We start from the raw sequence: 15,142 nt of genomic DNA, 5'->3' as shown, positions 1-15,142 counted from the left end.
GTCAGCTCCTCCATGAAATCCACACCAATCCCAATTAGAAGCAATGTGCAACAGGCATACCAACTTTTCCCCTTCCTTATGTCACAAGGTAATGCCCTGGTACTCAAAGACCTAAAGGAGGAAACATATGTAAATGTCCAAAATGTGTTAGAACAATACACACGCTAAACACGAAGCCAGCTATATGAATTGTGAAATATAAGTTACAATTCTGTTAATGATGTGGCAGTGTAAATATTCCATATTTTCATAATTGGAAGCTAAATAAAAAGATAAATCATGACTGATACCTCTTGAAGACCTATCGCCCTATGCACGAAGCACTGTGTCTCTTTCATCACTGTATTCCCTAGGAAGCACAGCACAATGTTTTGCAAATGTCACTGTTGCTCAGTAACATTTGTCTGAGTTAAATTCAGTTTCCTGAGTTGAGTTAAATTTGAGTTCTATTTAGTTTTCTATCCACAAATTTAGGAGAATAGCCTGAAATTCCCTGACAAATAGTTTAATGAGTATGGCAGTCTCTACCTCTTTCAAACTTCCAGAGGCCAGCTATGCTGAACACTTGTTATTTTAAGAAATATGTGCTGACATGCCAGCTTATTGCCAATGGTAGTAATAATGACATTTAGGACAACAGTATTTTTGAGAAGCAAAATTTTGTAGATAGTATTTTGGTAGGTAAGATCGATCAATCCACTGGCAGGTATTTATTGAATTGCCACTATGTGCCCATCCTAGTTCTTTGGCTATCATTCTTTGAGTGGATATCTTAGTACATGTGATGTTGGAAGGGCTAGTGGGAATGTCAAAAGTAGCTCATTTCCTTTCTGATCTTTTGTATTCTACCTCATCTAATGGCAATGCTAGGCAGGTTTCAAATGAATCCATAATCTCTTTTATGTTCATTCTATATGTTTGTTTTTCCTGCATTCTTTTTTTCTGCAGCTGTCAAATGCTCCAAGCTACATGTTACTGAGCCAATAGTGATGAACTGCTCCAACCCTCGGGGAAATTTCAGCTATGGATCAACCTGCAGCTTCCATTGCCCAGAGGGTCGTTTACTTAGTGGCTCAGCGAGAACAGTGTGCCAAGAGAATGGCCAGTGGTCAGCTATCATGCCAGCGTGCCAAGGTTTATTTCTCATATGGGTTAGGAAGTCGCTTTGATACGGAAAATAATGAAATCAGTGTTTCTCCTCTGAGTATTTCTGACACGGGTTGCTTTCCATCACTGGGTTTCCCCTGCATTTAATAATTGTTTCACAATGAATCAGATAGCATCTCTGTACCTCATGCAAAGCAGCGGGAATCAAACTCAGCCACTCTGTGTAAACAATCACCACTCCTTTTTCAAAGCTCCATTTGTGAAATGAATACTCTCATTTCTTTATAATCTGTGTGTAGTACATCTTGAAGTTTCAAAATGTTTTAAACTGAAGGTTATTTAATGCAGAATCCTAATTTATTATCTCAGAAGATCTTTGTTTAACATATACCTCCAAAAATACAATATATCTTCCTTAATTAAGCTCCATCTGTTTGTAAGGTTTATTTCATCCCCCTCCCTTTTTTTCATTTCTTTTCTCTAGCAGCTTGTTGTAACTACTTTTCATCACATAAAAATCTTCAATTGCCCCCCCCAATTGCCCCCAGTTTATTTTGTTTATCCAAACTTCCATTTATTGTGTCCACCATTTAATCATCTAATTCCTTTTATTGAGTCCTTACCCTGACTCCTTTGGAAATTATGTTTGATATCTAAGCATTAGGAAGAAAATCAGGCCCTGCGTGCATCCCATTCTGTTGCAGTGGTTTATGACTTCCAGATCTTTTTGTGCCGGGTTGTTAGCAGTGCCAGGACCTTTGATGACTTACTTGATCTCACATCTTAGAGTTCTTGGGGACCTCCTGGGGAAATGATGGTCTTCTGCACAATACACTTCTTATGTCTTGCACGTGTGCATGTGTTTATTTTGCAGCGGGGCCATTGACTATCCAGGAAGCCTTGACTTATTTTGGTGGAGCAGTGGCTTCTACAACAGGTTTAGTGACGGGTGGGATACTCCTGGCTCTGCTAAGAAAGCGTTGCAGACAAAAAGGTAAATAGGAAAGAATATTCTCCTTATTTTCTTCTTTCATGTGATTTGGGGCAGGGCAGTGAAACGACAACTTCAGTAGTTCATGTCTGAAAACATTTGCATTAAAAGAAAACAAGGGGCTTCCCTGGTGGCGCAGTGGTTAAGAATCCGCCTGCCAGTGCAGGGGACACGGGTTCGAGTCCTGGTCCGGGAAGATCCCACATGCCGCAGAGCAACTAAGCCCATGCGCCACAACTACTGAGCATGTGCTCTAGAGCCCGCACGCCACAACTACTGAGCCCATGTGCCACAACTACTGAAGCCCGCATGCCTAGAGCCTGTGCTCCGCAACAAGAGAAGCCAATAATAAGCCAGTCCTCTTCTAATAAGCTAATGGGTCTCTTCATCTTTCCTCATGGAAAGTAATTGGGGGTATCAGAGGGGTCAGGGATGCTCAAATCCAGGAACAGAAAGTGGCTATGTTAAAAGTACCTGCCAGCATTCTCATGGAATTGAGATTTCCACACCTATTTTTTTTTTAACATCTTTATTGGAGTATAACTGCCTTACAGTGGTGTGTTAGTTTCTGCTTTATAACAAAGTGAATCAGTTATACATATACGTATGTCCCCATATTTCTTCCCTCTTGCGTCTCCCTCCCTCCCACCCTACCTATTTTTTTTTTTCCTACCTATTTTCAACTGCTCAGAGGAAGAACCCCTTGTTTCCTATTCTCACGCTCTCTCCCTTCACAAAGCCACCAGGGCATTAGGCTGGTTTTCTAATGTTCCCTCATATACTCTTCTGTGAGTGAGTAAATAGGACAATAGACAAACAATAACACTCCTTACAGACCAAAAAGCTACAACCAGTCCCTCCATGCAACATTTGTGCTTGGTTAACCAAATCCAGAAGGCAGAGGTGAGAGCTCCTAAGACCTGAATCCTAATCTCCATTACCATGTAGGAATCACCCTATTCCTGCATTTTCCCCAAGTTCTTTCTTTAGTTTTGAGACATTTCCAGGGAACCCTCTGAACCGTGGAGAGGGCCCAGCAGCCACCTATCCTCCAATATCTTTACAATAAATAAATTCATTTGTGGAGATGGGGAATTTTCCCTTGACCTGTCCCAATTTGATTTTAAACTTTCTAGGATTCTGCGGTCAAATACTAGGAAAATGCTGCATACTGTGTCCCTCCCCTGCAAATTCAAAGTGCGCATTCATTATTACACTGAAGGCTCAATCATGCCCTGTAATAAATATACTTGTTCATCTTCATGTCACTTAATATTTTCTAAATGTATTTAGGCATGAGATGCTTTTCCTTTTTTATCTACCCATGGGATGATTGACAGACCTGCTGCCATGTTTAAAGTTTCCACTATCAGAGTCCATTGTTTGGATTAAGACAGGAGGCCCCCAATCACATATGTGATCAGGGGAGAAAAACATCCACTGTTATGTTGGTTTGGATTTGTTTCCTCGCTTAGCTTGCCCAAGTAACGACTGAGGGAGCGTGACAAAGGATGCAAAGGTAGAGGGCCTCCAGTGCCAAAGAAATGAGTTTCGAGAACCAATGGTCTCAACAACAGCCAAGAGTAGCGAAGAAGATGAAGGCAGGGACCAGAGGTAGGAGGAGAGGTTGTTACTGAAAGGGAAGAGGAGAAAGATGAGTGGACTCTGGAGTTACATATCGTTGAATGTTTAATTTAGCCTAAAACAGGTCCCACCTCTTAGGGAGGGATGTTCCCTACACGTCTCTTATAATGAGCCCATCTGGAAATCAGTCTGCTGACTCTCCCCTATCACTGATGACCTTTCTCCCTCATCTCATTTTTTACTCTTAAACCAATCTTCTGTGTCTTCTTGCTTATTTCAGATGAAGGAAAAAGCCCCTTGAACCCTCAAAGGTAAGATGGAAATGTTTTATGATGAAGTTTTTCTAGTTTGACTTTTTAATTCACTGTAGTATGTCAGAATGATTATACAGATGACCCCTTTTTGAAACAAATCTTTGGCAATGTCCCCTTGACTAATTCTGAAGTAAAATATACAGATAATATGTCCTAGCAATACATAATGTTTTAAAAAATCAATAGGTGCCCTAATGATAATATAAAGGAGGAATACAAGGGAAAGTGACTTGGAAATAAAATGCTAGCGCTGAGGCACTACACTAGCAGATGCTATGGGGTCATCAGATGCTTGGACCTTCATTCAAACAGAATCACTATGAAGGCAACAGCATAAAGGTCAACTGAGAGGAATATTCTGTTAGTGATTCAAACAGTACCAGAACCGTTGCCAACACCAACCTGATTTTTTTAAATGATGAACAACTCTGGTAAAGAGTTGGAAAACCTGTTATTATCTTCCCTTAATTCACATGGCAATTACATTTTAAAAGATGCACAAAAAATTTAATATTTATATGTAAAGCAGTTAAGTTGCAGGATCAGAGATTTTTCACCTCCATGAACGTTGAGTAGCTATTCTAAAGTTATGTGGAGTGTGTAAGACAATTCTTTTGCGCCCCAGGCATATTAGGACATCCAGCACCCATGGCCCCTGCTTAAATGTCAATAGTAAGTCTCGATCATTATGAAAATCAAAAAATGCCTATAGGGAGCAGTACTACCATTCTTTGAAAACTATTGCCACATGATCAAGTATCAAGGCTGGAGTTTTATAATTCACCAAGAAGAGGCTGCAGCAGGGGCACAGCAAGTATTCAGTACCTAAAGCATCAACAATAACATGGGTATAAAGTGCAATGCAAATTACTCAGAGCTGTTAAGTGGGATCTTGAAAATCTCTTTGGTTTTATTCTTCTTTCCCACTAAAAGCAGAGAATTCCAGGGGTGGGACGGTAATCCATGGTCTCTGGAGGAACTATGTGCAGGACTGGAGTCAAGGACAAAGCATAATATGGCAGGTCATCTTTGTGTTTCTCTTCTTTAGCCACCTAGGAACATATGGAGTTTTTACAAATGCTGCATTTGACCCAAGCCCTTAAGGTAAGTTATCTATGAAAGTATTTTTGAAGGAAATAGAACAGTAGGGAAAAAGGAAGAATATAAAGCTTGACTTTTCTTTATATAATCATGAGTCACATTTTAACCATGTATTAAATGTTCAAACCACGCAGGAAATTGTGTTGGCAGTAGGGGACAGGTATAGCAGTAGAGTGACAATAGAAAGTGAGTTCATAGGAAGATTTCCATTTCCTCCAGGATAGAAATGTTCTAATTAGACATAACTTATGTCAGGATGTATGACATTCAATTACTGGCTTCTAGGTGGTACTGATACTGCAGCTTTGCTTGATCACCAGAAGTCACGAGTGCTAGAAAAATTTTACAGACTTTGTGGAGCCAATTCCCTATGCGACCTGCTAGGAAAACAAAAGTAATATGATAACTTCTCTCCCCCAAAAAGCTCAGTGAATGGTTGAGTTTCCTAAGAGAAGTAGCCTAGATGGCAGAATATCTGGAATCTAGGAAAAGATTATACTAAGCCTTAGGGGGTACATATGATGAGAGCTTTCTTTTATCTTTTTCGGGAAAATATAATTATTTTAATTTTTTGTCTCATTTTCAGAGACCTGTCCTTCTCTTGGTCACCTCACTCAACCTCCACAGGATCCTATTTTTGAACATCAGCCTTCCCGACAGACTTGACTATAACTGTAGCTTATTTGCCTCAGTTTTCTGTAAATACTTGTGAATAAAGGGCGTGGAATTTCCTTTAGATTAGCTCTGGACCGGAGCAGAAGAACTGTACCACAAGCCCCAACTCTCCACCCACCACCCCTTCCTGCTCCATTTCCTCTTCCTCCAACACAAGCCTCAGAAGCTGGGACTGAATGTTTCTGCCGTGGTCTGTGGGCTCTGCCCCAGCTGTCACTTGAGATACTAGTTAACTAGGGCCTGGAGCATCTGACTCCCCAGAAGACCAGACTGCAGAAAAATAAGAATGCCTCTTTATTTTTGGATTGGAGGAAATCATCCTCTACTTGGCTGGAAGGCGGGAGGCATCTCTGACTTGAAGGAATTTCTGTAGGATTTCCTGGGTCTTCACTGCTTGCTGTTTGTGAAGGCTTTTAGACCTCTGCTGCGAGGCTTCAAGAGAAGCCTCTGGATGGCACCAGAGGCTGCAGAAGACTAAGAATCAAGACAGGAAGGTACATGTCACTGTAGACCTTCCCTCCACCGGTCATTCTCCCCCAGAGGACCCAAAGACCAATACTCGAACGTCTAATTAAAGGGATTCCCCCAAATGCCGTGTTCTATTATTTGACGTTTTGTTGAATAAGATCTGTGTCCGTCACTTTGCATACATGAATGTAATGCACAATCACAGTAGTCCCAATTACAAGCTCAACCCTTCAGTGAGCAAATATGTATCTTACCACCACCATAAACACACAAGAAAATCAGAGAAGCAGAAAAATGTCTTCATCACCTGAGTGTGTTTTACACGTTCTTTAATTCACGTGCTTAATAAATAGGTTATTGAAAGTTACACAGTAGTTGTCTGAAACTGATACAAAAAACGTAGAGCCAAACAATATAGTTGTCCTCTCTGTGACAGGACACATGTGAGGCAATGAACATGTCACACAGACTAGGTAAACATGCAAATAAAAACGCAAATAAAACACGCAAATAAAAATGGTGAAAGTCTAACTAAAGGTTACAAGATTTTGCAAGAATTTTGGTAGTAACCTTGGGATTTAGGGACACATTGCTTTTAAAAAGTTTCACTCATATACTGTACATAGCGTCTCTGACTGCGTACTTTATGCCGATCATTAGGCTCCGTGTTATAGGACGATGATTATCACCCTGTCTCCTGAGTCAGAATCTACCTTTTGGGGCTTCCCTGGTGGTGCAGTGGTTGAGAATCTGCCTGCTAATGCAGGGGACACGGGTTCGAGCCCTGGTCTGGGAAGATCCCACATGCCGCGGAGCAACTAGGCCCGTGAGCCACAACTACTGAGCCTGCGCGTCTGGAGCCTGTGCTCTGCAACAAGACAGGCCGCGATAGTGAGAGGCCCGCGCACCACGATGAAGAGTGGCCCCCGCTTGCCGCAGCTAGAGGAAGCCCTCGCACAGAAACGAAGACCCAACACAGCCAAATAAATAAATAAATAAATAAATAATAATTAAAGGTGCTAATAATTTAAAAAAAAAAAAAAAGAATCTACCTTTTGTAAAATCATCCCAGGGAATTCTGATGGTTTATCAGCTTTGCGAACCACTGGTATTATAGATACAGAAGGATAAGGCACTCACTGTTCCTGTTCTTGAATAGCTTATAATCTAGTTGGGGACACGATAGACACCAATACAAAGTGATAGAGAGTAATCAACATCAGTATGTTATTTGAAGAGTGTGGTAGGAATTCATAAAATGGAAAAGTTAATTTGGCCCAGAATCAAGGAGATAGAACTCTGATTGGACTTCAGAGAGTGGACAGTCTGAGTTGATCAAATAATATCAGCCAAGAAGCAAAGACGGAGACCATATGTTGAGGAGACTAAAGTCATCATAGAGATCTCATGTGAGGTGCTAGATTACAATTTATTGAATCTGTTGAGACAAATCATAGAAGCTTGGAGGCATGTAGGTTCAGGGGACCCGGGATAAGTCATAATGATGCTTCAGACAAGATAATTCTCAGATTCTCTATAAATAGCAAAATCATATCTTAAGGCCATGTGATCCTCTGAGATACATAAAGGGCCCTGGAGGCAGGAAAAATATAATCATAGTAATCAACACGTGCTGTGTGCTTTCCAACTGCTAGGAATTATATACTTCACAGTGTTCTTTTATCCTCCCAACCACCCTATTGGAAAAAACTATTATTATCATCCCTGTTTTGCAGGTGTCAAAATTGAGATCCAGAGAGGTTGTGTAACTTATCCAAGAGAACACCGCTAGTAAGTGGGATTGAAATCTGGTCTGATTCCCTCAGTGAAGCTCTTTAAGCCCTCTCCTCTGTCACTGCCTTAGGTGGCCACAGGCTCTTATCAAGACAACTGTGCAACAGAGAGAGACAAATATCATATGATATCGCTTATATGTGGAATCTAAAAAAATGATACAAATGAACTTACTTACAAAACAGAAACAGACCCACAGACATAGAAAACAAACTTATGGTTACCAAAGGGGAAGGGGGGACTATATACTATGCTATATATATATATATATATATATATATATATATATATATATACACATATATACTATACTACTATATATAAAATAGATAAACAAGGACCTACTGTATAGCACAGGGAACTCTACTCAATATTTTATAATAACCTATAGTGGAAAATAATCTAAAAATTATATGTGTATATATATATATATATATATATATATATATATATATGAATATATATATATGAATCACTTTGCTGTATACCTGAAACTAACACAACATTTAATCAACTATATTTCTATATATATATATATTTTTTTAAAGACAGAACTCTAACACACCATTGTAAAGCAATTATACTCCAATAAAGATGTTAAAAAAAAATTAAAAAATAAATAAAATAAATAAAACACAGAACTGTGCACGGGTAGAAGTCAGTAAAGTGGGCCAGGCCAGCAGGCCCCATTCACGTGACCATCCCCTTGCTTCCTCACCACCTGAAGATGCAATATTTCTGTGCCCAGTAACAGGGCGTAAGGCCCTCTTCCTCAGATCAGAAGGAGAGCAGTGTGGTGAAGGGATTTGGGTCCCACTGCCCTGGGACTTGCAGAGCGCCTGGTAAGTGTGCACGCTGCCGCAGGCGGTGTTTACGGTGGCGGGGGCAGGTGAGCGGCTACTGAGCCGTGGGGTTAGCAGATGGAGGCGTGGGAGGACAGTATTGCCCCGTCTCATGAATCCCTGAGCACTGCCCTGCCTGCTAGAGCCGCTGATTGCTGCCCTTTCTTCACCGGTAGTAAAACAGTCACTAACCTGGTTGCTCTCCCTAATACCTCCTGTCATCTGGAGCGGTGACCTAGTCAACCCCAGCCTGGAGAGGCCCCAGGAGGTGGGGACAGCGCGGGCTGCAGCGGCCGCGACGCCTGGGGGAGCTTAAGAGGAGGGGGACACTGCCACCCGCAGCCTCGCGGCGCTCACTGCAGTCCCGACAGCGGCCAAGACGGGCGCAATCGGCTGAGGCAGAGGCAGGAAAGGAACCATGTTCCCAGCTTGCCCTTGCCTCTGGGTCCTCGTGGTCCTGGGCTCCAGCTGGGCAGGCTGGGGGAGCCTAGGGGCTGAAGCAGCGCGGCTAAGGCAGTTCTACGTGGCTGCTCAGAGCATCAGCTGGAACTATCGCCCCGAGTCCACATACCTTGGGTAAGGCAGGCATGGCGACCGGTGGGCTTCTCCAGGGAGGACAATCTATTTCTTTTAGAGAGCATTCCCTTTGCAATTCCAATGCTTTTTTTTTTTTTTTTTAACTTCAGGTAGGTAAACACAATTAATAGAAGAGTATAATGAATAAAATAAGCTTGGTGGATGCTCATTTTGCCTCCAATAATACAAGTTTATCATTCTGAGGATATAGAATATATTGTTTGATTGGCTAGATGCTGTTTCAAGTTTGCTGTTAACACAGTTTTGTTAGTATGATTGATTGTTAATTTAATATATTGATTGATTCAAAAGCACCAGGTACCTACCTCTTCACTCCTGTTGCAGATTTTTAGTAGTCTAGTATTTTATTAAACTTCTAGTTACATATTATTTATTCCATGTCCACATAACTGCATCTTCTAAAACTAAAGATGTACACTGTGTACTTTATTGTAAGCAGGTTATTCGATAACAACTGCCATAATTTTGTTGTTTTCTTATAAATGACTTTCAAAACATCAGTTCATAAAAATGCAACATTGTTGTTCTTTTACCTTTCTTCTGCTTCCTGTGACTCTTCATTTTTCTCTCATTCTTAATCACTCCCTGGGATATGGTCTACTCTGGCTATTTTGATAGAGTCACTATTAAAAGGCATATGTGACTTAGAGGGGGGTTAAATAATCAAACTGCATTTGAGTTGCAAACTATTTTTCCTAATTGAAAGGTTAAAAATAAGACTTCACAGAAATTAAACAAATCATAGGTTCTACTCAATATTTCCAGTTAGTTATGTTTTTATTTCTTTTAATGGTTAAACCTCTTAGTGTGACTTAAGTTTTTTTTTTAACTTAACATCACAGTTTAAGCGATTGTGAAAGATGTGTTCCTCTTTTACAGTTTCGAAACCAAAGCAATCTGCCAAGAAAATATTGAAATGTTTTAAGCCTTTTAGTGTATAACATTACCCTTTCCAAATCTTTTCTTTGTAATTGGGTTATTTTGGAGGGCATTGCATCTTGGTCTTGTAATAATAAGAAGTCCCTCTTTTTTTTTATACAAAAAAAGAGGGACTTCTTATTTAAATATTGTACATTTAAATACATTTAAAATATTGTATTTCAAGGTGATAATCTAGGTCACACCCACACCCTCAGAGAATTGCTGCTAACTAAAACCCCAAAGGAAGTAGCAGTCTTTCCAACATTAATTGTCCTTCTCTTGGGTAGAACACTAACTTGGTTGCTGGCTTTCCTGTGTCACCCTGTGCTTATGCTTTGGAGTTTGTTCTTTCTTCTGTAATTAACAACAAGAATAACAAGCAGAATTTTGGAGGCAGAATCACATAGGGCAAAACTCTGATTCCTATGGTGAGTTCACGTAGGAAGCCATGATTGGCCATCCTATCCTCTCTGCGGCTGAGTTTCCAGAATTCTTAGAAGAGTTGTTCCTCTGGTATCAATTATTGAGTCAAGACCATACAGTGATAATCCAGACCAACTGTCCATATTTTTGAACCTCAAATCATGTCATTTCTTTCTAGTACTTTTATGTGAAAAATCGAACCTTGTATCTGGCTGCTTAAACTGAGAACTTGTTCTAAATTGTCCTACACCTAGAGCTAATGATACTCGCTATAAAGAAATCAACATAGACAACTCCATCCTTTGCTAAAGTGTATTTTAGCACAAAGCAAAGATCTTTCCTTATTTCATGTAATATTGGCAGGACAGTGCCTTTTAGAGGTGAAATATATCTTTTATTCTTGCTCTGGGGCTGAAGTGAATGTTTTTGAAATTTTCCCTAAGGAAACATGTTCAATCACATGTATATAGTAACAGATATTGAAAAAAATACATATATATTTTTCCTCAAGTGTTCTAGCTTTATATGATTTTATTATGAATAAATCATCCTTAAATAGTCCTCATAAATGGAAAATTCATCATGCATATTGTTTGAATTCATGTCATCTTTAACTTTCAGACAAATTATTTTCCAATAGCAATTCAGTTGTTCAAATTAAAATAAATATACCTCAGTATGCACACATAATATACACAGGGAAACATATTAGGAAACATACCTCTATTAAAATTATTCCACATAAAAGACTAATTTTTCTTTAGTAAAGATTTTATACTGTCACCTATACTCCTGTATTTAAAGATCTAGGGTTAGGGACGGGAGCTACATTTCAATTGTACATAAAACCAAACACACAAAATTACCATCACAGATAAATAAAAATGGACCTCCACATTAGGGACACGAACTAACATACAGAATCCTAGGGTTCTTGGGCTCTAAAAACTTTAAGAGGTTGTTTAATTCATTTTCAACTTTCATGTTTTAACTTCTTACTTTTCCCCACACCCATAGCACCAATACCCCTAGCAAATAGTTGTCTAGTTTCTACTTGAATGCTTCCAGTGACTGAAAACCCACCACCTTCAATAGCTAGCCATTCCAAAAATACTTACTCATGCCTCCTTTAATTCTGCCTCCAAATATTAACACAGTTCTTGTATCTTACACTTTAAAATTATGAGAATGACTATAATTACAGATTTTTCTGCTCACCGGGAAAACCTGAAAGCTAAAATCCAATTTTCATTATAGTTTTAAAATACTACTAGCTAACATGCATTGAATATTTACAATGTGCCAGCTCTAAACCTTTTGTAGGTATCAACTTACTTAAAACTTGTAACAGTTCTGTGAGGGAGATTTTACTATTAGTCCCAGCTCACAATGACAGAAACAGAGGCACAAATTGATTTAATAAACTTTTCAAGGTTATATAGTTAACAAGGGGTAGACACAGGATTCAAACCCAGACACTCTGAATCTACAACCAGTTCTCTTAGCTTCTGTGCTACATAGACGTCATGGCAAATGTGATTAGTATCCCTCTCTGTTACGCCCTAATTATAGTGGGGCCACTCTCTGGATTAGGAAGCATAACAAAGCCAATATGGGCAACTGGTTCAGACTTTGGTAAGAAATTTCCCCTGATTATCTTTCCTTCATCTTTGAGTTTAAGACAAGGATAGGAATCATGTGCCCATCTTTAGAGACACTGAAGAAAAAGATGGGAAAGTATCCCAGTACTCTCCCTGCTGCCCTCTCTCTGAATTCTTAACCATGAAAACAGTCATCCCTTGGTATCTATGGATATGGAACCTGCAGATACAGAGGGATAACTGTACTAGTCTGTTTTATATAAGGGACTTGAACATCTACAGATTTTGGCATCCAGGGTCATCCTGGAACCAACCTCCCACAGATGCCAAGGGATGACTGTACAATGGTTTTTGAATCCTGGCTTTGCCATTATCAACTGATTCTCCTTGGGCAAGTTACTTAAACTTTCCGAGACTTAGTTTTTTCATTTGTTTGTTTTCCAAGTGAATCTCAGGGCCTTGACTCCATTAGCTATCTTCAACTTCTCAGCGAGAAATAGAGTCCACCAAATCAATAGTTCTTTACAATGTCCTCCGGTCACTTAAGACTGTATTTGATTGATGAGCTGAAAAACAGCTCACATATTTATTCATAAGGGATTTGGTCATGTCTTTAATCGTTTAAAATCTAAGCCTAAAGTTTGGGTTCACACTATCATCTTGGGTTCTATTTTAGAAAATTGACTCTTAGTAACAGGATTGGTTAGGGCAGACTAAATTTATGAAAGAATGGTTATCACAACAGAATATTCTTGAAGACACCAATAATTATTTTATTAACTTCTCTTATTGTTCATATTTATAAGACCTTGGGTTTCTGAACTGCAGTTAAAAATACTGTTATTTCTAGTAAAAGTCTGAGGACATGAGAGATATATTTTGTTGTAATGTGAGAAGTAGATGTCATGTAAGCCTTTCAAATTTATTTTATTTCCAGTTCGAATACTTTTGCAACCTCCTTTAAGAAAACTGTCTACAGAGAGTATGAAGCATATTTTCAGAAAGAAAAACCACGATCCAGAACTTCAGGTAAGCCTGAAATATATTTTTCAATTTTAAAGATAAAGCTCTATGGATAATTTGATATTCGTATGTATCTAAAATATTCATTTAGTGATATTTTATAGAAATGTGTGTTTTTGTTATTTCGGCTAGATAATTGGTAGAGCTCTTGTTCATAGTATTGAGAATTGAGAAAAGCAAAGCATTAAGCCAAACTCGGGCCCCTTCTGAGCATGGGGCCCTGTGCAATTTCATGGGTCTCATGCCCATGAAGCCAGCTGTTTTTAACTGTGATTTAAAAAAAAGCTAAACAAAACTTCTAAGTGTTTGAATTTTTATTCATTCATCTAACAAACTATTATTGAGCACCTGATGTGGGTGCTCAGTTGAACTAGGCACTATGGTTGCCACAGTGGACATTGAACTAGCACTATGGATGCCACAGTGGACATTGAACTAGGCACTATGGATGACACAGTGGACATTGAACTAGCACTATGGATGCCACAGTGGACATTGAACTAGCACTATGGATGCCACAGTGGACATTGAACTAGGCACTATGGATGCCACAGTGGACATTGAACTAGGCACTATGAATGAACTAGGCACTATGGATGCCACACTGGACAAGACAGACACATCTCCTGCCTTCCTGGAGCTTATGGTCTAGTTTAATAAGCACAGATGAGCCTTAGCAAATGATCATTTGCTGGGTCCCTAGACTCATTTAAAGGAACTGTATATGGATGATTCTTTTGCATCTATCTTTCCCATCTCTTCTGTTTTATTTAGTGTGATGTACATAACAGCTATAATTTTTAGAGAAAAATCTCCTCTTTTTTTCCTCACCTCTTTTTTAATTAAGGAAAGTAGGCTGAATGGGTTTCTGGGATTGTAAATATGGTAACATAGTTCACAGAACTGATAAAGGCCATTAAGAGAGAACTTCCTCCAGTTAGGTCCCCTAGTCAGTAATTCACTCATCCTTCCCCCCAACCAGGTGAAGACCTGTCATCTTCCCCAGACTCGTCCTTCTATCTCTTTTATTCATTCCATCTTGTTCTGCCTCCTCCTCGGATCTCCCTTTATCTTCAATATTTCCTTAACTGGAGCCTTCCCTTCCGTCAAAAATCCTCAACAATAAAACAGAACACAACTTATGTTCAAATTCACATCCCGTCTCGAAAAATAATCTCCCCTTGACTCTGTCTGCCTTTTCTCCCCTTTCCTTCACTACCAATTTCCTGTGGGATTGGTGCATTTCATTCTCTATCATATCAAATTACTCTCCCAAAAGGGGCCCCATAACCTCTTAGATGCCAGACCAATTTCTTTCCAGTTATTTTCCCACTTGACATTACTAGGACATGTAATGTTCCCCCTTCTTGAAACTCTCTCTTTACCTGGTTTCCTTGGTGCCACTTCCCCTGCTAACGGAGATGGAATGGAACTGAATGGAAGGTGAGGAAATGTAAGTAGGAGGAACTTACATAGATAACTCTTTCCTGAAACTTGGCTCCAAATGGGAGGAGAAATAGGGTAGTTCTGGGAGGGAATGAGGGGTTTAAGGATATTTTAAGAGTTTTATTTAAAAAAGAATGACAGTGACTTAAAATATCTAAGTGTTCAAGGGAAGAATCCAATAGAAAAGGAGAGGATAAAAACATCTGAGGGAGAATAATTGATGGAGCCAGACTCAGGAGAAACAGGAAGTGATGT

At 39.5% G+C, this 15,142-nt stretch overlaps 2 protein-coding genes across 3 annotated transcripts in view; both read left to right on the top strand.

The window, feature by feature from the left end:
* The window catches only part of SELP (selectin P), a 45,482-nt gene extending 39,130 nt beyond the window's left edge, over positions 1-6,352 (top strand). The window contains exons 12-16 of the mRNA XM_007172490.2: positions 949-1,134; positions 1,982-2,101; positions 3,963-3,993; positions 5,045-5,100; positions 5,684-6,352. Of these exons, the coding sequence (XP_007172552.2) occupies positions 949-1,134; positions 1,982-2,101; positions 3,963-3,993; positions 5,045-5,099 (392 nt within the window). The 3' untranslated portion in view covers position 5,100; positions 5,684-6,352. The remainder of the gene's footprint in view (positions 1-948; positions 1,135-1,981; positions 2,102-3,962; positions 3,994-5,044; positions 5,101-5,683) is intronic.
* A 2,863-nt stretch (positions 6,353-9,215) lies between these two features.
* The window catches only part of F5 (coagulation factor V), an 81,464-nt gene continuing 75,537 nt past the window's right edge, over positions 9,216-15,142 (top strand). The window contains exons 1-2 of one of the 2 annotated variants that reach the window (XM_057547202.1): positions 9,216-9,452; positions 13,356-13,447. In XM_057547202.1, coding sequence (XP_057403185.1) covers positions 9,295-9,452; positions 13,356-13,447 — 250 coding nt within the window. In that variant the 5' untranslated portion in view covers positions 9,216-9,294. The remainder of the gene's footprint in view (positions 9,453-13,355; positions 13,448-15,142) is intronic. The other variant, XM_007172488.2, reaches the window with a different exon arrangement.

Source organism: Balaenoptera acutorostrata, chromosome 1 (genome assembly GCF_949987535.1).
Source record: "Balaenoptera acutorostrata chromosome 1, mBalAcu1.1, whole genome shotgun sequence".
Taxonomy (NCBI): Eukaryota; Metazoa; Chordata; class Mammalia; order Artiodactyla; family Balaenopteridae; genus Balaenoptera; species Balaenoptera acutorostrata.
This window is presented reverse-complemented; position numbering and strand designations above follow the sequence as displayed.